Consider the following 25586-nt stretch of genomic DNA (forward strand, 5'->3'; position numbering starts at 1 on the left):
ACTTATAAAATTAACATAAACAATAAAGTTTAAAACTCATTTTTGGATATTCTACAACAATCATATCCAAGATATACGTCAGGAGTAAAAAAAGAAAGAAAAGAAAAAAAGGAAAAATTATAAACAATAAAATTGTAAATAATTTTATTACATAAATATAGCCAACCAATCTACTTTTTAAAAAAAAATAATAAAGTTAATTATCAGTTACGTTCTGTGTATTATTTTTTCATACTATTCAATTATTTATTATTATTGATGGTCAGTAATATAACAGATTTATTAAATTAATTTTTATTTACTAAATTGAGTATTAATTTTTTTATTTATTTTTAATAATTGGCAGAATGAAACTTATAATTTGTGTTGATTACAAATACACACAATTGTAATGTATTGTTAGTTAAGTTTTAATGTTAATGTCAATTAATACTGATATAAATTCATTTGGTATTGTTTCGCTTGTATCTTCCCACTGATGTTTAAGACTGTAGTTCATCAGTCTGTTATTGACATATGTGCATACTGTGTATGCTGCCTCGATATTGCCTTAATTCACATGCTTTATAAGCAAAGATGGATAGTGGTTAGCAGTGGAATCTAAGACACGCGTTTCGTCCCATTGTGGACTCGTCAGCTGGATGTACCTGCATCTGAGTTGATGTTCACTCTTGGACTCGAACCCAGTACCATTCGCTTCAAACGCTATCACGTTATCCAAGTAAACAATACCAAGTGAATTTAAACTTTACCCCATTGTACAAGCAAATGGCTATCAGGACTTAGTAGCTGAGTAGATAACGCGATGGCGATTGAAGCGAACACTACTGGGTTCGAGTCTCGGAATGGGCATCAACTCTGACATACAGATACATCCAGCTAAGGAGTCCCAAATAGGACGAAATGCGCGTGATCTTTTAAATGTTATACAAATTTTATTGAGATTTTTACAATATTTTTTCTGTTATATTAAATGCGATAATCACATGAAGAATATAACACTTAAGTGAAAAAAATCAACATTTTTGTAAGAAAGTCTGTTTTTGTTCCTTTTTTGCTCAACCATTTTCATAAATGATCAGTACTAGTTAACAAAATAATCACAGATAATTTAACAAGCGAGATCATGGATGTGCATTGTTAAAGTGTACCAGACTAGGATAAAACAGCCGTCCAATGCTTCTAGGCTTTCCATTGATGGTTTAGCTTTAATCGACTTATAATTTCAGCTGTTGAATATAAATCTGTATTATATATGTATATTCACTTTAAATAAAATTGATAAATTTATTTTAACATTATTTATAGTCACGTAAATTGTAAGAATTCGATTTTCGGTGTTATTATTTCATTTTTGTTGTTTGTTTTTTTGAATAAGCAAGAAATAAGAAGAAAATGTTAAATATTCATTGATAATTTTAAATGAATCATTTGTTACAATTTTCGATGTATATCAGTTAAACAATTATTTAATTTCAATAGTTGAGATCATGATTCAATTGAAGCTAGACCATCATGGGAAACCTGGAAGCACTGGACGGCCATTTTATCATAGTATGGAGCTCCTCAGCAGTGCACATCGACGACTTTGGCTCGTGGGATTCGAACCCAGGACCTACTCGTCTCGTGCGCGATCACATAATCATCTTATAGTACTTTTAAAAACTGTTTTTTTCAAAGAGTATTCTTTGGATTGGTAATTATCATCACACATTTAATCGTCTATATATTTTAGTGAACTAATTAATAACTTTTTACCCAAATTTGTAATAGAAATATTCCAATTATGTATTTATTCAGATATTTAAATTAGGATAAATTAAGGTCGGATCATTTTGTTAAATCATATATATTTAGTATCTGAGAGGAAAGTTATTTGGTACAAAAGAAATAGCCTTCTAGTTTTTTGGGTGGGTGTTTAGGAATGTATAAGGCTTGTCGCCCTAAAAGTCGAGTAATGAATGTAAAAGCAGAAGCACTTACTTACTTACTTAGGCCTGTTACTCCATTTGGAGAAGCACAGGCCGACCACCAGCACTCGCAATCCTTTTCAGCTCTTTCCAGTTGCTATTCATCCTTTTCATATCTGCTTACAATTTCCGATGCAGTGTGTTCTTCGGCCTTCTACTTTTATACTTTCCTTCAAGATTCCAAGTTAGGGCTTGTCTCGTGATGTAGTTTGATGATTTGCGTAATGTACGTCCTATCCATTTTCAATGTTTTTTCACCTGGAAGCTTGTATGTCCTATCCCATAATAGGCTGTTGCTGATGGTATCCGACCAAAGGACATTCAGTATCTTACGTAGATAATATTTTATAGATACTTATACTGTTTTGATTATGGTTGTAGTAGTTTTGCACATTTCAGCCACATGCAGTAAGATTGTCTTGACTTTCGTATTGAGGATTCTTACATTGAAATTGGTTGACAGTTGTTTTGAGTTCCATATGTACCTCAGTTCTAGGAATGAGGCCCTTGATTCGCCAATCCCTGTCTTCACATATCCATCGGATCCTCCAATTTCATCGATGATACTTTCCAATGTTGCTTTAATTTCACTTTCATCCTGGCCAGAATCACGTAATGTTTTGAAGCTGTGTCAACTTCTCTCCTGGTTCGTATGTCCTCCATTGTTCTTCTGAATTTTTTATTGATACAAATATGATCTATTTGGTTCTGCGTGGTGTGGTCCGGTGAGATCCATATAGCTTTGTGTATGCGTTTGTGTGGGAATATTGTGTCACCCACAACCAATCTGTTGAATGCACATAGATTTGCAAATTTCTCCCCATTTTCGTTTCTTTCTCCCTTTCCATGTTATCCATGATATCATCATACCCGGTGTTGTCTATTCCGACTTTGGCATTTAGATCTCCCATCAGAATGGTGACTTCCTTTCTCGGGCACTTTGCCTGTCGTAGAACTAAACTTTGTAGTCGTCACTGCTATCATTGTAAGTGAACGACACTGGATAACATTCATTGTGATTCTCCCTTTCTTTGTTTTGAAGGGTGCTTTGATGATCCTGCATCCGTGAGATTCCCATCTAATAAGTGCATTTAGTGATTCTTTGGACGGCATTTGCGCAACTCTGGAAGAGCCGTCGACAATAGAAGTAGTTGGATTATTATTTGTTGTATAGGACGTTTTGATACGAATGATTCATCACAACCAATGGTATATGTTTTAATGTAGAACATGTTAAGTATTCCATAGTATTTCAGGCATTGGTTTGTTACACTGAATTATTCACTAGTTTACTCACAGCGACAATATTTTTTATAACCATGATCCTGTTAAATGGATTTATAATTCACATTTAAATATCAAACACACGAAGTTCAGCGCAGGAATCGCTTTTTCAAGAATCTATTGTCAAGCTGTACAATCGTATATGTATATATACATGAAAATCTATTAAGTACTAGTTCCGTGAGAACATATGAACAAAGAATAAATATGGTGATGTAATTGAAAGATTATAATACCAGATTAAGTAATGTAAACATCAACAATAAAAGGTTGTATGTGTGCAAATAAAAAGCCTTTTAAAACGAACAAGTTAACAGTGGATCATGTGAGTGGATAAAGATAATAAAAACATTTTTAATGATAATTTGTACCAATAGAGGGGTTAAATGAAATGAAGTAATATCACAAACAATTATGAATAAAATCACTAGGTAGACAATAATAATATTCATTCAGGAACTTAGCAATTGTTTCTCAATTTCTTGTATTTTTTTAAACCAACAATTTTGTGCTCAATATGATTTCTTTTAATAGTTTCAAGCTGAATAGCTGAACTTTGCGTACGGAAATAGCATGAGTTTGTAATACATATCTTGGAAGTTTGAAACAAACTAGATAATACACTTTACTGATTATACTTCATTCAAATCACTAGTACTATATATTTACATTGTTTCAGTGACTCATTTACTTATGCTGACATTGAACCATTATGATAACGGCATATACAACATCCCATACTTCTCAATTTTTAGATTAAGATTGACCTATAGAAAGTATATTGAAGTGAGCTAAGTACTTAAAGCTTAATTTATGTATGCGAATACAAGAGACATGAAGTTTCAAGAAACTACTAGAAAAGACTCTGGCATAAGTTAATTCCGCGTTATAGAAGAAAAATATCTACGAATTTTAGTTCACTGCACAATGAAACAAAGTAGCACTTTTGATATAGTCATTTTTAATCACTAAATAATATTTTTCTCATTTATTTCTAATATCATTGTAACTTATATTGCATCACACATTACGTATGATAAATACATGGATTAGGCTTTGAAAACAAATAAGTTTTTATAGTACAAAGTGTCATAATAGTATTCACAATTGATTGATCACTGGGTGGTGATCAATGTCATGTATGTCAGCTCCTTCTTAGTGCAGATCGATCCCTATCGACCAAGTTGCAATGTGGCCACTAGTCTAAGTAATTCAACATTGCGTGCACTATGTTGCGATAGGATGGTGGTTGAAAGTAACCAACAGGGAACTGTCAACCTAGGTTTCGTGCTACTTGGCACTCGTCAGCAAGGTGTACCCGTAATCTTGAGGGAAGTGATGCTCCCTGATGGATTCGATCCCATGTCACTCAGTTTCACAATCAGAGACGTTACCGCTGAGTTATCTGGGCCGCGACTGACCTCCTGTAAGATTACCTTCAACCACCATCTTATATCATAATAGTATACCCTTCATTTCCTAAAGATTTCACATCACTAGTATTATGAAGGTCTAAAAAAAGGGGACATTAGGGATACATAAACTAATTTACACCTGGTCTATTGTACATCTGTAATTTATGAAATTTTGAAAGTTAGCACCTTTTTTTTACTTCACTAAATCTTTTAAATCATCTTGTAATTAAAATTACAGACAATAATAAAATTATAAGTGATGAATTAAATACCAAATATTTGTAATTCAAGTACCTTTTATTATTCCAACCAAAAGCTAAAGCTTGGAAACTAAGAAAAATCGAAGTGAAATTTAATTTCATGTGCCATTCCATACTTCTTTTTTTCATAGTGATACATGTGTATTAATAAAAGAGATTGCTAGATTAGTGTATCAATATTATTTTACATATTTTCATATGTATTGGAATTTATCATCAGAGATATAATTTATGTAAAACATTACGTAAGAACCGTAGTGAATTACGGACACTTAAAAGATGACTACAATTAAAATGATTAATTTTTGAGTGATCCCATCTGTGGAACGTCTTATTAATATAAAGAATAAATAAAATTAGTACCTTTTAATGGTTTGCCAACAAAGCAATATGTAAATACTTAGTGTTGTACAGCTATAGTAATTCTAGGTAATAGTACATTTATTTAACTTTAAAATATCAATATAAGTGAGGCCTACGATAGTGAAAACTATGAAATTATAAATGAAACACTGCTTCTATTTTTCTTTATTTACACTTAACAGAAATAAATAGTCTAATCTTTTTAGGTCATATGTAAGGGTAATAGCCCCTGTCAAAAGAGATTGTTTTTTTCATGTCAACATAATAAGAAAAGAAACATGTTGTTATGTAACAAACGTTAAAATAAACTTAGTCAAATAGTATAGCGTTATGTGTATAACATCAGAAGAAATACTTGACAAATGTAATAAATTCAGAATTGTACATTTTATCTTTGTACAGTCAGTTAAGGTCTTATTACAAGATGTGAAATCAGTACGTTATGATTATAGGATGAACTAAAATGAGGTGTTTAATAAATAATTTCTATTTCTGTGATAATCAAGTTAAATACTGTTCCGAAATATGTTTACAACATTTATATTATTGATGTTGTATGCTGTCAATATATCCCACCACACGATATACAATCATTGAAGCACAGAAAGGAAATTTGTGTTTATTAAATGTTTGTAGGAGACTATAGCACGGAAGCTAATTTTTAAATACTATCTACATACAAGATTTTAGAGATTTGAGCTGAAAAATCCTCTTCTGACTTTCAGAGACATGTAAACGACCTTCAGATCAGCAGTAACTGAGCATAGAGTCTCTTTCATATATCAATCTGAAAATCTGGTAAAGTAAGTTGCAAGAGTTGAAGTATGGCCATCGTTACGTAAAACCCTTTTCTCTATATAGTATTATCAGAGAAAAATGGTATATACGTATTTTTCATTTAAGTACGTCATTTTGTGATTAACATAATCTCATTTTACTGGTTTCATACTTTACAAATTTAGGTATCCTTTACCAAGTCGATATTTATTATCACTAAAAGCATTTCGTAGAAGACAAACATACGGCTACAAACGATCTTGCAGAGAACCGACCCAAACGATTACAAGTCTCTGCCAGACAAATGAACATATAAACTACCATGGAGATGAAAGACAGAAAACGTATTTTTACGAAAGATCTCTTAATGATCAATGTGGACGTAATGTAAGTTATCTCAACTGTAAAACAATGATTAATGCTGATTTGAAATGATTCTTATTTTGTCAGAATGCTGTATTTACCTGTTGATAATATGCTCACTACTGCTTTGAACACAGTAACTTTATACTTGATGCAAAGTATTTATATGTTGAGTAGCCTGAGATCTGACTCCAGGTAGATCGTTTGCTGCATATCTTTATCAACTCATATATGTCGCCAATCCTCGCATATAATTATCGACTTAAATCGCGTTAGTGAATAACAAAAATACGAAAATGGTTTTCAAGTGCTTATGTTTCGTACAACTGTTGATCGGACTGCAAAAAAAATGACGCGCAATAGTGAAGGCGAGCATGAATCGGCATTTATAATCAGACAAAAATAAGTTACAGGTATGTGATGAGTAAGATAGGAAATCCACACACAAACACTTACATAAAAACAGTTAAGGTTGATAAGTGAATAATTAAGAAGGTCAAAAATGTGACTCAAGCAGAACGAATAGATTGGTCTGTCCAGAGGCTAGAATAAGCTATGTGGGCTCAACATATGGCCAGCCCCTACATATTATTTATAGTCTAAATGTATACTTGTTTCTTCCTTTATGCTCTGGATAAAATCATGAGAATGTGTGGATCGACTTTAGGAAATAAATGTATTAAACTTATTTATACTTTATTTGAGAATCCTTTACACAGATATACACTATTGTATAACTTTTAGTTAAGGCAAGTTGTCTGTTTATCAAACTATTTTAGTTCATTAAGCAAGGATAGATAGTGGTTAGCAGTGGAATCCAGGACGCTCATTTCGTCCTATTTGCGACTCGTCAGCTGGATGTACGTGCATCTCACAGATCATGTTCACTCCAGGACTCGAACCGAGTACCCTTCGCTTCAAACGTCATCGCATTATCCACTTAGCTACTGAGTCTTGATAGCCACCTGTTTGTGCAATGGGGTGAAGTTTAAATTCATTTGGTGTTGTTTTACTTGTATCTTCCCATTGTTATTTAGGACTACAATTGATCAGTCTCATGTATTTTAGTTTAATTCACTGAATTCACTAAACCTATATGCTATTTCTATAGTAACATCAATCATCAATTGGATAAAGCTTTAATGTAATGCTTATCAATGAAATAACAATGTATCATACATAATGAACAATCTTCCATAGAAAACAAACTGGAAACTATATTATTATTTGAATAAAAATCAGTAAACAGACTCTATACAAATAACAAAATCTATGTACATTTGTTTCGTTTTTGTTTTGTTTTTTATAAACGATAGATTAAATCTCTTTATAAAAGTACATAATTGCATTTTAGCATAATAAATAAAAAAAACAAGAAAGGAACGTGACTATCTGTTCAATAGAAAATGTGGGATAGTTCGTTTTCTTTAACCAACAATATTCTGCAAACACCCTTTTAATTCATCTCCATATGATGCAGTAGACAAAGAACTATGAGTAGATATTCATTAGAATAAATGAAATATTCTGTTTTAATATTAAACATAAGATAAAAGAATGTGAAATAGTTGTAAATCGGTTTGTCTAATACTCTATATTATAGAGTATTAGATCTACCACATATTACAGATAATATGACATGAATGACATTAGTCACACAGTTTATATTTTAAAAGAGAAACAATTAACAGTTTATGATTGTTTGTGTTTAAATCAGTTTATAACATTAATTGCCAATTTTAGTTTATTTATTTATATTCATGTCAATATAGCAATTTTAAAATGGCGCCTGTTTATATGCCTATAACATATATATATATATATATATATATATATATATATATATATATATATATGCATTCCTAAATGAAAAGGGATTTTATTTTCAAAGTACATTGAATATTTTGGTTTTAGACGAAGAATCATCAATCTTAACAAACTTTTCATACTCACTAATTTAATTTATTTTCTTATTTAAAATGGCACCTTGAATTCCAATGAGATTTATGAATTTAAAAAAAAATATGGAATCTATAATTATTTTGATTTTTGGTCTTTTTCACTCTGTCTCTTTACTATTTATGTTCATTATTCATAGTATGAATACGCTTTTTTGAAAACTCGAAAAAACATTATACAGTTTACATCATAAAGTGATCTTATTTAGACAACCATTTTATACTAGGAAGCATTGAACAACTTTCTTATCATAGTAAAGTTCTTTACAGGAGTGATTATACATTAATTTACCAAGGTTCAAGCACGAAATCTTCAAATCTCATGGAAAAGGCTTAACTTTTATACTATAAGTTTCAGGTATATTCTATATCTAATGTCAGTTATAGCCACTTTCCAATCGAATTAATGTGTCAGTTCATAATGTCAACTAAAAATTTCAGTAATCTCCATGAATGCGTTATACTAATAATCACTTAATCACTAGTGTCCCATCTCAATTAGTATTTCTTGAAGTTTTAGTGAAAAATCCTTACGATTTTGAATGTCAGGTAGTTACTGAACATTAAAATGGGAAGATAGTCACGAACTGACTGATATTACAAGTGTTAAATATTGGGTTCTGACTCAGAAGTGTGAAGAATGAACATATACTACAATATTCAAAAATTATGGTTTCCATCCCTAAAGTGGTCTTCATGTGCACAGTTGAGAAGTCACATACTATTACTAAAACAGTTAATTAGTGTTTTCATAATTTTAATACTTGTTAAACCAAGATACACTTACAATGTGAACCACAAAGTTCAAAAGTTTCCACAAAACGTTAACAATAAAAACACATAAATTCCTGTTCCTATTTCACAGAAAATGCATGTCTTACTCATGTTATTAGATATAAATGATTAACAATGTCGATGTATTTTTGATGACAACATATAAACCATAATTGCATTGTATCAAAGATTAATGCGATTATGTCCCATGGGATAATTTTTCCCTAGTTCAAACTCTTATTTCAACTGTTAAAAGTATTAATTCTATTTCAACTCATAATTGCTTAACAGTTAAATTCATTACATGGACAATTTTGAGATAAGGGGTTTAATAAGCATAAAATATAAATTTTATATAGTTTCCAGGTACAAATGACAATCATTTTAGTTTTTTTTATAAGATAATGGAATAAAATTAGTGTATACATAGTTTTTAATGCTACTGTTATTAAACCTGAAAAAGAAATGAACATATGGCTATGATAACATCTAACGTAAACCTATGGACAGAAATGGTTCCGTTTTTTTTTTTTGAAATCTTAGACTCATTTAATAGCAAATTAATATCTGATAGGAACTTGGAAGTGTAATTAACATCTAAATGTATGAACAAATGTAAAAGCAATTAAGAATACATAGAAAATGCGGTTAGAAATCGAACATTGTTTAGGTTACTAAACATTTATTTTCTATGAATGAGATGAAGGTATGTCTCTCATTGCCAATATACACAATCCAGACATGTAATGCTACTGAAAAGATTTGCTAAATAACGGGAAAGGGCTCAAAATAACTGAATCAGTTACAAGGACTATTTGCTTAGAATCAAATTTATTCAGGTTGAGTTGAAAATTTTCGATATCCTGTCGTTTTGACTTACCTACTCACTTACTTACGTCTGCTACTCCTCGTGAAGGAGCATAGGCCGCTCACTGCCACTCTCCATCCAACCCTGTTCTGATCAATCCTTTCCAGCTCTTTCCAGTTGCTATTCATCCTTTTCATATCTGCTTACAATTTCCGATGCAGTGTGTTCTTCGGCCTTCTACTTTTATACTTCCCTTCAGGATTCCAAGTCAGGGCTTGTCTCGTGATGTAGTTTGATGATTTGCGTAATGTATGCCCTATCCATTTCCATCGTCTTTTCCTAATTTCTTCTTCATCAGGAAGCTGGTTTGTTCTCTCCCAGAGAAGGCTTTTGTTGATGGTATCCGACCAATGGATTTTGAGTATCCTGCGTAGACAACCATTTATAAATACTTATACCTTCTTGATGGTGGTTGTAGTAGTTCTCCAATTTTCAGCTCCGTACAGTAGAACTGCCTTGACGTTCGTTTTGAGGCCAAAACGAAATATCTTCAAATATTTTATCTGGTAACTCGGTAAAGAGATTACTGATGTGGCAAATACTCAAATAAAAATTTTATAATCGTTTGAACCATAAGCTGTCAGTTACCTTTACAAGATTTTATCTTAACATTTTACTTACATTAAACATATAATATAATATAGTGTCGGTTGCTATGCTAGCCTACATAACTTATTCTAGCCTCTGGACAGACCAATCTATTCGTTCTGCTTGAGTCACATTTTTGACCTTCTTAATTATTCACTTATCAACCTTAACTGTTTTTATGTAAGTGTTTGTGTGTGGATTTCCTATCTTACTCATCACATACCTGTAACTTATTTTTGTCTGACTATAAATACCGATTTATGCTAGGTTAAATTGAGTTGACTCACTCGCCTTTTCTACTGCGCGTCATTTTGTTTTACTTCACTTTCCGATCAAAGATTTTATGAAATACACATATTCGAAATTCATTCACGTATATTAACTTATTTAATTCCATTATTAACTAACACTATTTAAGTCAATGATTATAGATGAAGATTGATTATGTGTATATTTCAATCAATAAACAATCATTCGTTAACGATAATCACTTGATCGAACCGCAATCAGATTTCGGACCACTGAACTAATTTACCTCTTTTACAAATAATTGTAAACTTAATATTTCCTGCAGTCTTTTAGTTTCAAGTCGAAGAATATATTCTTGAGATATGAAAGGAATAAATTTCAATTCAGTATTAGTTGTGATTCAAATTTTTTAATATAAGGCGCTAAATGTTGTAAACTACTTAAATGTTTCACACAAATAAGAAAGGTTATTTCATCAATTATTAAAAATGGTTACTTTAATTATTAGTAATCTAAAATGTGACCAGCTTTCCTATCGATCAAATCTATGCAAACAACCAACTTATTTATTATAAGCAAATATGGATAGTGGTTAGCAGTGGAATCTAGGACGCGCGTTTCCTCCTATTCGGGACTCGTCAGCCGGATGTACCTGCATCTCAGAGTTGATATTCACTCTGAGACTCGAACCCAGTAATGTTTGCTTCAAACGCCATCGCGTTATCCACTTAACTACTGAGTCCTGATAACTCATTTATTATTTACTTCGTTTTTCAACAGGGTACACTGTAAAATAATAAGTTATTTTCAAAAAAATATAACAAACTCCCTCAACTAACACAACGTCTCTTATGATTCATAATCAAATTGATATAACACAATAACATAAATAGTAACATCTATATGATTTAACAAAATTAATCTTAATGGACAAAAAGAGGGAGAAACACTCAGTCATAAGTATTTATGAGTTTCTAAGTCAGTTTACGGAAATGATTTAATACAAACTTGCTTTACCATAGTAAAAAAACGATTATCTATCTACTCGTATACAATCTGTCGGTCATTTATTTCTTACACCAGAATATATCCATTTATCAACTAAAAATCTCCCATATTTAACAGAAGACAATACAGAAGAGGGTGAAGTAGAAGAAAAGAAAATACACATTCACATGAAATTCACAAACTTATATTAAATCAACAACAATAAAAACTAAATAGAAACGACATTTTCAATTCTATGAAAACCGTGAGAAACACGCCACATCCATTATTATTAAAAATAAGAGGGAAAATATGGTTAAAAGTTTCCTTTTTAATTTTCTTTTTTTTAGTATAGAATTTTTAATAATATTTTTTACTGAAACAAGCTACTAAATGATTGTAAGTAGTTTAAATTCTCTGAGTTATTATAACTGTGTAAGAGTTCACTTAGTGATTATATGGTATTTAATGTTGTAGAATGTTTTTACAGTCTTTAGAATAAAGATTTTATATAAGAATCCTGTATAAATCTTTGTGTTTAATATATCAAGTCATGAATTGAAACAAAATGTTTATAAATAGAAGTGATTCAAAACCTTGAGTCAATAAGAAAAAATCTTCCATGAAATTCATATTTTCACTAGTAGTATATCATTTTATAGATTACAAATCTGTACAGATCCTCATAATTGTAAGTTATGCCGACATAAACGATTACTGTTTCTTAGTGACTTTATTCATGAAAGGTATTCATAATACAGGAATAAATAATCAGTTGATTTTTTTTTGAAATTTCACCTTAATTATAGAAAAAAAAAGAATAAAGATAATTCAATGGAATTCAGATTGAATTTGGTCAGATCAAAAGTAGATTAAATAACAATGAAGACTGACTAAACAATAATTTCAAAATACGTTGTGTTTCTTTTTTAAAAAAAATAAAAGACAAATAACTCCTTTCCTTTCAGTATCAAAATAGTCTGAATACTATTGAGAGAATCATTCAAATTATTATTACTATATCTATTTGGTAAATGGTATCCATATTAAACTCTGAATTCAATCTTTAGAATGATTAAGTATTATTTCAAAAGTTAAGGAATCAATAACTTAGTTTCTAGTAAACATTGATGACACACACAGAATAGCTCAGCTAATAGCTAATATAGAACAACAATTCTATTTGTTTAGTTTTCATAATATTATCCGGTTATATGGTATCGTAATTTTCAAACAAAAATGTATTCTTTGTAAACAGCTAATAAGATGGTCATAGTATATTTTTATTTACAGTATCTAAATCTTTTTCTGAATTCTTATAAACCAATGTTGATGCAATATAACTTAATCAGTTGTGACTTTTTCTTTTGTTGGTTGATCTCCATTTATTCTAATCACTTCAAATAAAGTATGATCATATTATAGATATTTTTTTTATAATTTACAGCCGAATAATAATATTCAAACAATTGTTTTCATTAACTTCAACATCAGGCTCTACAGTTATAAGTCCATAAACATTGTGATATTTTATAAATGCCAAAATAAGGCACGTATTAATGAATTTGACAATGTTATGTGTTAAAAATGGTGAATGTTTACATCTGCATACGTCATGTATATACTTCAAAATTGTGTTATTCGCAAATTAGAAAGATTTGGAGTAAAGTGTCCAGTCACAATAAGTAGAATAGTATTATGGCAAAAATGAAAATGCAAAGAAATTGTGTGACTAAAATGCATAGTAGGAGAATTTCATCTTGTCAATTGAGACAATAATATTGTTGTGTAAATATAATATGTAATAAGGGGGGTGTTATCAAGGTAATTACGATAAACGAATTGGGAATGATGGATGTGAAGATTAAGATAAAGGTAATAAAAAAAGTGGGGCAATATGTTTATAATATTCAATTTAGGTATTCAGTGATCCAGTCGTGGGCCAAGGTAAACATAGAGGCTGGATATACCTTTTCTGGATACATAAGTTTGGTTTCCTGGAGTTGATCTATAAGACTTCGGCTGTGTAGAGCAAATCATTCCAAATCATTCTGACCTTTATTAAATGACCTTTCTAATTTGCGAATAACACAATTTTGAAGTATATATATGTCGTATGCAGATGCAAACATTCACCATTTTTAACACATTGCATTGTCAAATTCATTAATACGTGCCTTATTTTGGCATTTATAAAATATCACGATGATTATAGACATATAACTGCAGAGCCAGTTGTTGAAGTTATTGAAAACAATTGTTCGCTCAAATATTCTTCATTTTTGAATATTCTATGAGGATTTTTAAACTGCCGAATAGTAATAGTTAAAACTATCCAAATTGTCATCATTCGGTGAATCTGTCAAAAATGGCTTCGGCTTTCAAATTGTCAGAAAAAAATGATGATTTACTTCTCACTAATTCAACTATTAAAAAAAAAATTAATTCATAGACGAAATTTATAATTCTCATTATATCTGACACAACTTGAGATATTGAAAATGTTGCTTGTTATAGTGTTATACTGTAAACGCCAATAATAAAATTTTAAAAAAAGGCAACAAGTAATGGTTAAACGGAGATTGTTGAAAAAGTCAATTATTTTTTTATAGTATAATATTAACCTGTCTCCTCTTTTTTGTTCCCCAGGAAAATATGCAAATAATGAAATCACTTTACAGAAATCGATTTTCATTTGTAATATAACGTTTTTTGTTTGTTCATTGTAATGATATGATTTTTGGTTTTTATTATAATATGTAGTTGGCAATTTTTATATCTAATTATTCGTTTGTAATGTATCGATGATGAGTTACATAACGATCATATTCTTAGAGAATTTGTAAATTGTAACTATAACTTACATATTACAAGTAATTAAACTTCATTAGCATATATATATATTCATTATCTAACTGCACAGAAATAAGTGGGATTTTAATTGTTCTTTGATAAACCTACTCTTTGCAATATTATTGCAACAATTACATACTTACTTACTTACTTAGGCCTGTTACTCCTCGTGGAGGTGCATAGGCCGCCCACCAGCACTCGCCATCCAACCCTGTCCTGAACAATCCTTTCCAGATCTTTCCAGTTTTTATTCATCTGTTTCCTGAATTAATGTGTTCTTTGGCCTTCCTGTTTTTCGCTTCCTTTCAGGATTCTAATTTAACTATAATATAACTAAACATTCATGAATAAAGTAAGTTATCAAGCTATTTAGTCAGTTCATTTAGCTATTATTCTGACATACAAAGGTAATTAATTTCCATTGGTAAACCTACACTCCTAAAAATTGTACAAATAATATATGATTGATGTGAATATGATAGTAAAACCATTTGATTGAGAGATTATTTTGGCAAATGCATAATATAAAAATATTCAGGCATTATCATACATGAAAACAACTCGGTTGGTGTTGATTGTAAAGATAATGACTGAGATTTTTTCTGAATCCCCATACTTGTCTGTGGTCCCTACTATTATTTTAAAATGATATTCTTTCTAAAAACATAGTAAGTTTTTGCAGGTTAAATACAAGCAGTAAAAAGAATCGTTTTGACATAATGCAATACGGCTTAATATAAACAAGCTTGGTTTATAGATGTTTCCTTTAACGTTAAATAAACTATTTCTAAATAAAGTTTCTTCCCTTACGATAAGTCTTGGGTATGTTACTATTTCAGTGTTTAAGTTGATTGGACACTACTATGTTTCTAAAGTGTGATCCCGAATTTCGTATATTTTAAGGACTCATCACTAAAACAGTAATGTAATGTAGAGTTTATAGTATGCTTTTAACAATATATGTCACCACATACATTTCATTGTAATTTGGCAATGATTTCTTAAATGTTACAAGCTTATTTTCAGTCAATTAACGTGATTACATCGTAATTTTCATGAGTGAACTATATTGTATTACTCTTCATTCGGTTAACTTGACAACTTATAACCTTTCCTTTTATTTTTTTAAAAATCATAAATGTCAAAATATGTAGTAGCTAGAAAGAAGTTCTTACATGAAACGATTCAGTATTATCAACTATTGGCAAAAATACATTCGACAAAACATTTATCATTCATTTATCAATTTTTTTATGTTTTCGGTAAGCTTTGAAAATTCTTGCTTCATACATTAATATTTCAGTCACTGAGTTGCATCGTTACTGAAAAATGACTTGGAATTGAGCATAAAATGGAATATTTCAAGTGAAGTTTTATTTCAATTTTAAAAAATTGATGCTTTCTAATTTACATTATCTACTCTACTTGTATATAAACTCAGGAAACTTTGGTACCTAAAAGCAATGAAGGGTGTTTACGGTTATGGAACCATGCCTAGAATAGATACGAAAGTGAATTATATAATGTTCTCATTAATATAACCAACTGTAGGGTAAATAAAGAAGTCTGATGGATATTTCTGTAATATCTAGATTCAAACGTATTTTTGAGTTTTTCAGTTCCTTGAGATCCTTGAATTTATAACTTAATAACGAACCTAGCTAATGACATAACGAATCAAACATGATTTGTGAATTACGTAGTATTTTATTTGATACAGAAATCGTTGATATAATTATCCATGTTAGTTTGAATGGGTTGTGAAATGACTTTATTATAAGCTATGCGACCCATTACTGATTAGCTAAATTCTATTTTAATAAATCATTTATTTGATTCTAACTTTAAATTTTCATTTATTCTTGTAACTGTTGTTTCAAGCTTCAACGACTTTGTAATTTTATTTGTCTCAAAGCGTTGAATTATCTATCTTACCATATTTTGTTTGTCTTTTTTATTCTCGGATTTTTCAGTCCACTTGTTTTCGACATTTTATTCTTAGTAAGTTTTAATTTCTTTTGTTACAATATAAGTTCCAGTGTTTTTCAATTCAGTTATTAGATATAATGACATTCTTATATAATATTCAAAGCAATTAGTCCCTTTGATAAATTTCGATAATGTAATAAGAAGACGAAGATTATCAGAACTATGTGATATATTGGCGCCATACATTTCGAACAATCTGATCACACATAATGTACTTGTTATGAACATTCATATTTAAAAATAAAAGGTCAACTAGACTGGAAATGGGGGGTAAGAGGAGACAAGGATAATAATAAGAGTAATAATAATCCAAAACCTAAAAGCCATGAAAAAGATTGTCACATCCCACTGTGGTCACACATGCACCAAAATGGTTGCAGAAACAAATAGAGTCAAGTGACCCAATAAGAGTAGAGGATAAACATCCATCATCCTCTATTACTAAACATATAATCGAAACAGGTCTTAACTCAGCTGTTGTGGTGTTGTATAAAAGTGTAAAAGGGCATATATCGGGGTTTATTATAGCCTTAGCCATACAAAAATTCAAACCCCCTTTGTGTATCCAAAAACAGTTTGTTCTCACCATAAACCCACCCTGGTAATATTGACTTATTATCCAGGTTTCAAATTGTGTTCATATCTTTATTATTCTTGTCTCCTCTTACCCCCCATTTCCAGTCTAGTTGACCTTCTATTTTTATATATAAATGTTCTTAATAAGTACATTTTGTGGGGTCAGATTGTTCGAAATGTATTGCACTAATATATCACATAGTTCTGATAATCATCGTTTTCTTATTACATTATAAAGTATTCATTTTCTTTTGATTATGCTACATTCCTACTTCTTATATTCATTATTCTGTTAAAATTACACTGATATTCAGTGAAATCTGATAATAGTTTAGCTTATTTATATCTGTAGATGTCAAAGATCTTTTAAATAAACTGAATCTCGCCCCCCCCCCCAAAATTTGTGAATCAATGTTGTTTGGGTTTAATCGTAATTATACTGAGTTTTGAAACCTAATAATTATATCAGATCACCTTGATACATTTTCTCATATCAGAATTCAGTGTTGAATAGAAGTGTTGGGGTGTATATAAGAACAAGTACTATGAAGTTGCACAAATTTAGTTTGATTTGTGCTTCATTGTAGTAGGATATAGTTGCATAAAATTTATTGAGAATAATTGAGCATTATGAATGTTAGTTAAGAAAAATTTTTTTATCAGTGTGGGGTTGTGGAGATTGTTAAGTTGATTATTATTGATGTCGTGAATTGATTGATGTTAAACTATCATTGAAAACCTGAAAGCACTTGACGGCCGTGTCTCCATAGTAGTGGACTCTTTGACAGTGCACGTTCATACTAGGACGAAACGGCCGTCCAGTGTTTCCAGGTGGTCTAACATTCATCGATTCACGATATTAATAAAAAAAATAGTTCTATTCGATTACAATGTATTTTTGAGACATGCTACATCAACAAAATTAATTTAGGGTTCATAAAAACTAAACAAGTAATCTTCATTAGTTTCCCTTCAATTACACACCTTAACATTTTGAAAGTAAAATAAATAGTCTCTCATAGTAAAGACAATTTCATGACCTTTAAAAAGGAACAGTATAGTCCTTACTAATACCCTTAAAGATCAGTAACATGACATTCATAAGTGTACAGCATTATTATTCTATTCTGTACGTATCAAAAAGGATGACAAGATAGAAAACTAAATATGTTTTTATGTAAAATAAAGTTTAGTAAATTATTTAACATTTGAAAATCTCCCATCGTGTTTTCCTTTAGGTCTCATTTAATCATTAACAAAAGCATGATTATTGATAACCTTAGCTTATAAATGTTATATTCACTGGAAAAAAGAATTAATTGTTTCCAAGTGCCTCTAATACAGAAGAAAAAAAACAAAATCAAAATAAGAATGATCAATAAACAATTATATTTGATTGATAAGATATCCAAAGTATCAAATGAATGGATAGTGATTAAATTATATATATATATATATATATATATATATATATATATATATACAATCAACTTACTGGGAACTAATCTTCTTTTTACTATAGTTTGTTTATCACTAAACCTTTAATTCGTAAACAAATTGGTGTAAAATAAAAATTTAGATTAGAATAGAATAAAATGTATTGTAGTGAACAAGAACACGAATGGGGATAGTCGAATTTAACTGACATGAAGTTACAGAGCATCTCACTAAAATCTGAGAATCATATTAGTAAATAGTTAGTATACAAAATATTAATCCATCAGCTCAAACTTGACTATTCCTTTTGCAAAAGTCAGTCTATTATTGTCTCAGATTTCATTGTTCATGCATTTTCGTACCAATTGTTTCCCGTTCCCTTTCTTTCCTCATCGATCTTCTACTGAAATACATCATATGCCTGACCACCGTTACATAACTACTTTTGTGGATATAAGCAAATCACACCACAGTATATATACAAAATATACTAATGTACATAAAAAAAAGGTCAGTTGATACCTTAATAACTCAATGGTAACGTCTTTGAGTGTGAATATAAGTGACATTGGATCGAGTCTGCCAAGGAACCTTAGTACATCATGAATGCTGTGTCCAGGATTTCTTATCAACCATCTGAAAATACTACTGTATTAATCTCATCATCATTAGGAAACTACCCATTACTTTAAATTAACCAAACATTTGAAATGAGTAATAATCTTTTCATAATACATTTCTGTGGCAATATATTATTTGTTAATTATTTTGTTAAGTCCTACTTTCTTTATAGAAGACTTACTTAGATTTCGAAATAAATTACTTTTATTTACATTCAGAGAAGTAGTTAATTTAACTAAACAATAGACTACATAACATACAATTGGTATTGTGATCTGACTACTTTGGATATTTAAATGACTTTCAATATATTTAGAACATATTTTGGTTTCATTATTACTTATAGAATAATCACAGTACTTTATTCTCGTTTTCACCAACTGAATATCACAGAAATAAGTGAACAATTTTCTAGTGACAAGTAGTGAATAAACGATGCTCTTTTGGGGGGAAAACCTCAAAAGATTTTACGGGTAATACACGGTGTATAGATTTGATTAGATTAATTTTGGAAGTCAGTTAATGATATATGAAAACGTAATTCACAATTTACATGAAAAAAACTCTTACACAGCCAACTGTAAAGGAAAGATGTTTCAGTGAACGATTGTATTCAATAATTTCATCATCAGGTTCTACAGATATAAGTCAATATTCAAAAGAGGGGACGTGTCAGCTTGTGAATTAAACAATGATATGTGTGGAAAAATGGGGAACTTTAGGATTGTTTGATTATATCCAATGCGTGTTCTTATAAATTCAATAGGTCATTTGAGAAATTAAGTTAAAATTTCATTGTGATATGTCTAGTTCCAATCATTATCGTAGAACAATGTAAATAAAATGTTTAGTTAAAATTTTGTCTGATCAAATGAGACAATGTTAATATTACTAGTAATCATAATAATAAACTGATGCGAAAGCTTACCACTTTTCTCATTTAGAACGTTGTTTTTATAATTTACTTATTTATATAGTCGTTGTATCACAGTAATTATGGGCTTAAAACTATTAAGCTTAATTCACTTTGTGTTGTTTGCTTGATTGATTGCAATTAATCAGTCTCTTGTTGACATATGTACATCCTGTGCAGATTGCCTCGATATTGCCTTAAGTCACAAGCTTTCTAAGTATAGATGGATAATGACTAGCAATGAAATCCAGGACGCGCGGTTCGTCCTATTTATGTCTCGTCAACTGGATGCGCTTGCATTCGACTTGATGTCCACTCTGAGACTCAAACCCAGTACCGATCGTTTCAAATATCATCGCGTTATCCATTTAACTACAGATTTCTAATAGCTAATTGTATGTGCAATGGGGTGAAGTTTAAATTCATTTGGTGTTCTTTGTTTGTATCTTCTCATTGTTATTTAAAATTGTAATTGATCTAATGACAAAATTTAAAAAAAAATAAACAATTGATGTTTTTTTTTGGAAATTTTCTAATGGGAATTTTTAGAGTTTAAAGCACTTAGTAACTAACTATAGAAGATGAAATATTCAAAGAAACATTATGTAATTTGTTAATTATTAAATGTACTCTTACATAACTTTATCATTTACAATATTTGAATCTATATTCAGCTATTAACAATATGAAATATATAAATCATTCAGATAATAGAATTAAAATATAAACAAAAAACTCGTTTAAATTAATTGTAATAAATTGAAAAGAAGTAAACTGAATAATCAATGATCCGATTTCTATTTTATGCTTAACCTGTATAGTTACTACTTATATTGTTTGTCAATAGTTTTATTCTTGATCATTTATAATAATTTCAGTTTTTTATTCTCTTTAGGTTAATGAAATAAATAAATAAGGTGAAGATGATAATTTTCAAAAAGAATATTATTTTAGAGAAAAATAAAATAAAAGATTTCGTTAAGTAGATGGATGGATTAAATAGTTCTTTGTGAATGCATGGCTTAATAATTTATGTCATTAAGTAAAAAAATATCTAATACGGTAAATTGTTTTTATTTTACAACAGTAAATATGTATGATCATTTAAGCTTCATTTGTTATTAAATGTGTAAAGGTAGTTAATAACTGAGATATAAGGGACAGCTGTCAGAAATTAAAAAGAAACAAACAAACGTTTATTTATATCAGAAGGGCGTTGTAGGTATTATAGTAATTTCAACTTGAAAGCACTGGACGGCCTTTTTGCTCCAGTATGGGACTCCTCAGCAGAGTGCACTCACGATACCTCCCTGTGAGATTCGGAACCAGTCTCGCGCGCAAGCTCTTATCCACTAGACCACTGAGCCGTCATCCAATGGTGTTAATGTCTAACTTCAGTTAATCCACAAAATTGAGCGATACATTCATCATTGTCATCAGTGAGTTCCTATCTCACAACAAACCTGGTTGAACTCCACTGGTCACTGCTTCTCACTAGAACTACAGGAAATACCTCTTGAAACCAGTCACTGGTGAGCATATGTTAATTCATATCAGAAGGGGTATTTGTGAGTGCGGGACTGACAAGTCTTGAGTTCTAATCTGCCGAGGCGAGGTCGTGGATGCGCACTGCTTGGAAGTCCCAAAATAGGACGAAACGGCCGTCCAGTGCTTCCAGATTTTCCATGGTGGTCTAGCTTCAATTGACTCATGATCTCAACCATTGAAACGTTTAATCGTTAAAGATTAATCTCCAAACAAACAATTTACATTGTTTGTTACTAAGGAAACGTAACTACTACTGACAATTTATTTGAATTTGTAACAAATTGAAAATCTATCTTTTGCTTATAATCTTATACTAATGTAGCTTTTAACTAAGGCTATACATGTACTTTGGAACTATGCTTTTATACTGTCGTTCTTGTGTTTATTGTTTATTCTTAAGAAACTTTTGATACATATTATCATACACAATTAAAAATAAAATTCTCTTTCTACAAACTTGATCATATTAAACTTCAGAATAAATTACTTACTACTTAACTTAAGCCTGTTACTTCCAATGGAATATATGCCGCCAACCAGTATTTCAATATAAATATCCACAACCAAATACACTTATTTTAATATATACTGTTGGATGTAACTTCCTTTACTACAAGTTACCATCCTACTAAACTGATATCAAAAAAATCTTTTTTTCAGAATAAAACGTTTTCTGAGTTATGTAATTTACTGATTAATTCAAACTAATTGTCATATTTATGCTAAAATAAAGTAAAAATTGTGTATGTGTGTGTCAATGAATTGGATTAGTAGTTTCATCTCACTTTTTATTAGTTTTGATTTATTTATTATAGAATATATTAATTATTTTCTAAAATGAATATGACGGGTTTCAACTAATCTAACTCTATTCCAGTTGTTATGATATTAAAAAAATAATAAACATTCCTATGATATCATTAATGAAAATGAACCTAAACATATAAAGTTTAATATGATATGGATTTAGGAACTTATAAATAAACTTATAAAATGACTAATTTACTAAAAGTCCTGACGAAATAATAAGTTATCAGTTAAATTATTCATGAAACGTTTTAGTCATAGTGTGGTGTGTGCTACTTATATTAACATCAGTAGTATATGATGTTAGTCGTGAACAGAAGGTTTGGCAGCAGAGAGACAAGAGGATCGAACAGTAAACAATGGAAACAGAATGCAATTTGTATGAAAATGCAAGAACAATGAAGTCGGAGTCATTTTGAGACAGTTGATGGACATTTTGCAAATTAAGTATTTACTTTATGATTGTTAGATTTTATTAACAAGTCCTGTGATTTTGTGTTAAATACATTCGATTATCCCCACCCATGTTCTGTTCACTACAATAGGAGTATGAAGAAATTGTCTATTAGTTATTGTATAAGTCATATAACGCATTTTATACAATTTGAAACCTATTGAAATATTATACTAATAGAAATAGCTTTAGTGTTTTTGTAGTGAACTGAATGGATTAATTAAGAATTTCTAAAATACTAAACATACTAAGTACGTTTTACTCATTTCATTTGAATTTTAAACTATCGTCTAAAGTTTTGTTTGTTAGTTAAATACTTTATGTATCAAGCTAGTAGATTTTAGTAGATTTCTGACTTAATTCGATTAAAGGATCTGAAATTTTGCAGATTTGTGAGGAATAGCGCCAGAAAAATAGGCAAATAATTTGATCAAAATTGTTATAAATTCATGTTGTAAGGGATTATGAATTTCAACTAACGAATCAATTATTCATTCAAAATATTGACGCTTATGTAATCTGATTAGGATTACACATGGAAAAAGTATTACAATAAATTAAGGGTGAAATTGCTTCTTTACCCGTGTTTGTGACCACCAGTAACCCTAAAAGTACCACTGGCGAAGTTCATGAATTAAGGGAAGAACACTAATTTCTGCTTTCAGTAAGCCTGTTACAAATGTGACAAGTCATGTATGTTTGTAAATGCAAGTATAATCATTTCATAAAGTATAAGGATTATATTAAGCGTAAATTATTTGGAATTGGACATAATGTTGTGTGCAAGTTTCCATTGGAAGTATTTGCCGCGAATCGAGCCAATTTGGGGTGCCATCGAAAACCAATGTCATTAAAGTCCTTTTTTGTGAATGTTTGTAACTCCTCAGTAGCTCGCAACCACCATCTTGCATTTGTTTGGACCTGAGTCTTCTAGGTTTCGTGATGAGCTAGTCTCCTATATTATAAACTGGCTGGAGCTCAATGATCACTCACTGTCGTCGAGGGCAACTGTCTCGTACCAGGTATATCTGGACTCTACTGACCAACACTTCGCTCTAGAGCTTTAGGTACTCATCTCAATGTAAGGTACTAGTAAGCTGACTATTATATTTCATATGAAGTGGAACTGTGTGTAGAACTTTACCAAATACTTAGTTGATAGCTGAAAAGTAATTAATTTAAGTGAACAATGTACTTAAATAGCATAAGCTTAAATATTCTTTAATTAATATCATTGACAATAAATTCATAAATACCAACAGAACAAAGGAGTAAAATCATTTATTCCTATTTATCACATTCATCATCAAGAATAGATCCAAGACAAAATGAAACGGGCTAAAAAGCCTTATATACATAGTAAAAATAATTCATTAGTCAGTCTATAAAAACGATCTCAGTCAATATAAATCTAGCCAGAGAATTTGAAATATGTGCAATGAAAATCTTGAACAAAGGAACAAGAAATATAAGAACATAAGATGTTTTGAATGAAAATGTCTAACTTAAAGTTTTGAGACTTAGAAAGTGTGAGCTGAAACAACATATTGTAAACACATTTTTGAGACGTTTACATATGAAAGTATATACAAGAACATCAAGAATTAGTTCAGTTTACATTTGACATTTTATCAATCCAAATATTTATTCTTTACCACAATAATTTGAGTAAGATTTATGAAAATGTTCTTGTTTCTAATCATCTAAACATAAATATCAGTTTAATTAAATATAATACTCTAAATTTTTAATTACTTATCTTTTTTTGCACAGCTAGCAGCAATTCTTTCAGATGAACCAAATTCATTCTATTGTACTCGTGATACACCTTTGATCAATGAAATATTTGGAGAGTATGTCAATGAACAAATTGTTCAATCACATACAAGTTCATGTGATACATATGAAAAATTGTGCGCAAAATGTTTAAATCGTATGACAGAAAATTCAAAATGCAATTCAAAATATATGAATATGAATGAATTTTCAGGTAAGTGTACTTAAATAGTTTTTAGCTATATATACATATATATATATATATATATATATCAATTAGATTTAACCATAGTACTTTTCAATTGATTTCATATTATAAACATTGTGACTAATATAGTTCTACAACGCTGATAATATTATCACATAAACAGTGTATATAGAGCAAGTCTGTTGAAAGAAAAAAATCAAAGCATTCTTTTATCAGTCTCTTGTGCTTGTATGAATTTTCATCTGTTGAAGCTAAAAAGCGCTTTGTATCCAGATATCAGCTTTGATAAGTCTTGTCGATCGAACGCTATATTCGTTTTCCTAAGCTATTCTGGTAACCTGCAGACTAGAACTAAACAGCGACTTGAATACCAGAGAGAAGACGCAAGTATGAGAGAAAATACTTTATCTCAAGGTTCGTTTTGTACAGAAAATCATGGGTATTTATAGATGTTAGCGTTTGTTAAATCAACATCATATTTCAGCCAATCCGTTAGCGACATATTATGCTACTGACCAATAGTAGCACGCCACGTTGGAATTCTAGAA

The 25586-nt window shown here is 30.1% G+C and overlaps 1 protein-coding gene across 1 annotated transcript in view; it reads left to right on the forward strand.

Moving 5' to 3' along the window:
* Positions 1–25586, forward strand: part of MS3_00001987 (uncharacterized protein) — a 205025-nt gene that overhangs the window by 56925 nt on the left and 122514 nt on the right. The window contains exons 5-6 of the mRNA XM_051209532.1: positions 6255–6456; positions 24828–25044. Of these exons, the coding sequence (XP_051074986.1) occupies positions 6255–6456; positions 24828–25044 (419 nt within the window). The remainder of the gene's footprint in view (positions 1–6254; positions 6457–24827; positions 25045–25586) is intronic.

Source organism: Schistosoma haematobium, chromosome 1 (assembly GCF_000699445.3).
Source record: "Schistosoma haematobium chromosome 1, whole genome shotgun sequence".
Taxonomy (NCBI): domain Eukaryota; kingdom Metazoa; phylum Platyhelminthes; class Trematoda; order Strigeidida; family Schistosomatidae; genus Schistosoma; species Schistosoma haematobium.